The following is a 2,268-nucleotide window of genomic DNA, read 5'->3' as shown; positions in this document are numbered from 1 at the left end:
CCGGGGTTACAGTGAGGGGTGGGGGACGCCGGGGTTACAGTGGAGGACGCCGGGGTTACAGTGAGGCGTGGGGGACGCCGGGGTTACAGTGAGGCGCGGGGGACGCCGGGGTGACAGTGAGATGCGGGAGACACTGGGGTTACACTGAGACGTGGGGGACAGTGAGACGCGGGGGACGCCCCTGCCTTCAGGGCACTCACATTTCCCGTGGGATGGACAGACAGCGGAGGAGATCGTTCCGTTCACAAGAAGCGCCAGGAAGGCAGTAAGCAAGGACCGCCCCCAGCGTGCCCGGGGCCAGGCCTCTTAGGTAGTGACGGGGAGATGGGAGAAGAGGCCGGCGCTGCACATCCAGGCACAGGAGTCCAGGGCGGGCGGCGTGTGCACAGGCCCCTGGGCGGGACCGGGCTTGGCGCCCAGGGACCGCAGTGAAAGTCTGAGAGCAGGACTCAATGAGGGGAGTGTGGGAGGCAGGTTTGGGAAGAGGGTGGGTGGCCAGGGACACGAGGGGTCAGAGAACAGGGGGGTGGCACTGGAGGGGTCTGGACAGAGCTAATGGGCATGCTTTCTGTTTCCAGAAGCTTCCCTGGCTACAGTGCGAGGAAAGAACCTGGAGGAGGGGGAGCAGGGCCAGGATGGGGCCAGTGGTGGGGGTGCAGTAAGAAGCAGCCCCCTGAGGTCCCCAGCACACGCTTTTCTCTGCACTGCCCCTCCTTTGATCCCCGGTGGGAGCCAGATCTGACAGGCCCCTCTCTCTGGCTGGGGACGACCTCAGGGAGCCCCTGTCCCTCCCAACAGGCAGGGAAGACGGGAGCAGGTGGGAGAGGGACGTATGTGTAGCAGGGATGCCAGTCTGAGGGGACGGCAGGAAAATGGGCTCTATGGGGGGACGGGCAGCTGCTCTTTCTGCTCCTCGACCTCGAGGTGGGCCATCCCGGTGGCATTGTCCATCTGTCCGTCTGTCTGTCTGTCTGCTTCAGGTGTCAGACATCGAGTCCAGGATCGCAGCCCTGAGGGCGGCAGGGCTCACAGTGAAGCCCTCAGGGAAGCCCCGGCGAAGGTCACACCTCCCGGTGAGTGGGGGCCCAGGGGCCCTGAGTGAGTCTATGCCCTCTGACACCCCCGGTGCACACCAGGGGCTGAGACTCCCTTCCCGAGCTGCCAGGCTTGGTTTAGTAATCGCCAGCCTTCAGAGGGACCCGCGCTGGTGAGGGGCTGTGAGAGGGAGTGAAAGATGCTCTCGCGGGAGCCCCAGGTCGAGTCTCCAGGTAAACGGCAGGGTGCCAGTTCAGTCCGAATTTCGGGTGGACAAATAATTTTCTAGTCAGAGTACAGCCATGCAACTTTGGGGATACACGTGCACTAAACTATCATCCATGACTTCCATGAATTCCAGCCTGACACTTGGACTGGCCCACTCCGGCAGCCAGTGGCATCTGCGGGGTGTGGAGGGCTGACCCTATGCTGACCTGGTGGGCAGTGTAGAAGGGTCCTCGGCCCCAGCCGCCCACCCCGCTGCCCACGCGGCCAGAGGTTAAACAGTGCGGTCATCAGTAAAGGCCTCGTCCTCGTCCTGTAGGTATTTCTCCCTCGAGTTGTGGGGAAGTCTGGCAAGAGTCCCGAGGAGGACCCTACTGCTGAGGTCCAGGTGCGTGTGACCCCCAGCTCTAGACTGGGCAGGGGAAAGGCTGACACCAGGAGCGGGGAGCCACGGAGGGGGAGCCCTGGGGGGCATAGATGGAGGGCTTGCAGCTCCCAAGGCTGGAGGCAGAGACGCGGGTTCATGTGGAAGTGTGTCGGGAAGATCCAGGGAGCTCCCGCGGCAGATGGACACGTGGGACCAAGGGAGGGCGGCCGTGAGCCTCTGGCATCAGCAGACCCTGCACGGGCCGGCTCGCGTGTTCCCAGCTCTGCAGTCAGCCACAGCGCGACGTTTTCTCCTCCCAGGGAATGGCCGTGCCCAGTCTTCCGAGAAGAAAGCTAAACAGCTCACCCAAGAGCCACGGTAAGAGCCACCCGGCCTCAGCCCCATGGGGCCCGAATGCTCTCAGGGCAAGGAAGCCACCTGAAGGCCAGCCCAGCACACCCTCGCGGGGGACACACCCTCGCAGGGGGCAAGCCGTGATCAGGCAGGGCCTGTAGGTGTGCAAGTGACAGAGCTGGCATCGGCCCGTCCCAAACACAAACAAGCGGCTGAGATTTGAGGCCTAAGCCCCTCCGCCACACACCCACAGCCCCGGGAGAGCCCCTGCCCTAGTGGCTAAAGAG

The 2,268-nt window shown here is 63.8% G+C and overlaps 1 protein-coding gene across 3 annotated transcripts in view; it reads left to right on the top strand.

The window, feature by feature from the left end:
- MLPH (melanophilin) overlaps positions 1-2,268 on the top strand; it is a 52,683-nt gene that overhangs the window by 45,335 nt on the left and 5,080 nt on the right. For all 3 annotated transcript variants that reach the window (XR_335062.3, XM_006151965.3, XM_027773228.1), the window contains 3 exons: positions 981-1,073; positions 1,580-1,648; positions 1,948-2,005. Coding sequence is in view for 2 of the 3 variants with exons in the window: in XM_006151965.3 (XP_006152027.1) it covers positions 981-1,073; positions 1,580-1,648; positions 1,948-2,005 (220 nt within the window). In the remaining variant the exon portion in view is untranslated. The remainder of the gene's footprint in view (positions 1-980; positions 1,074-1,579; positions 1,649-1,947; positions 2,006-2,268) is intronic.

The sequence above is a fragment of the Tupaia chinensis genome, unplaced genomic scaffold, assembly GCF_000334495.1.
Source record: "Tupaia chinensis unplaced genomic scaffold, TupChi_1.0 Scaffold000332_1, whole genome shotgun sequence".
Lineage (NCBI taxonomy): Eukaryota > Metazoa > Chordata > Mammalia > Scandentia > Tupaiidae > Tupaia > Tupaia belangeri.
The sequence above is the reverse complement of the archived record's forward strand: the minus strand, read 5'-3'. Positions and strand labels throughout refer to the sequence as shown.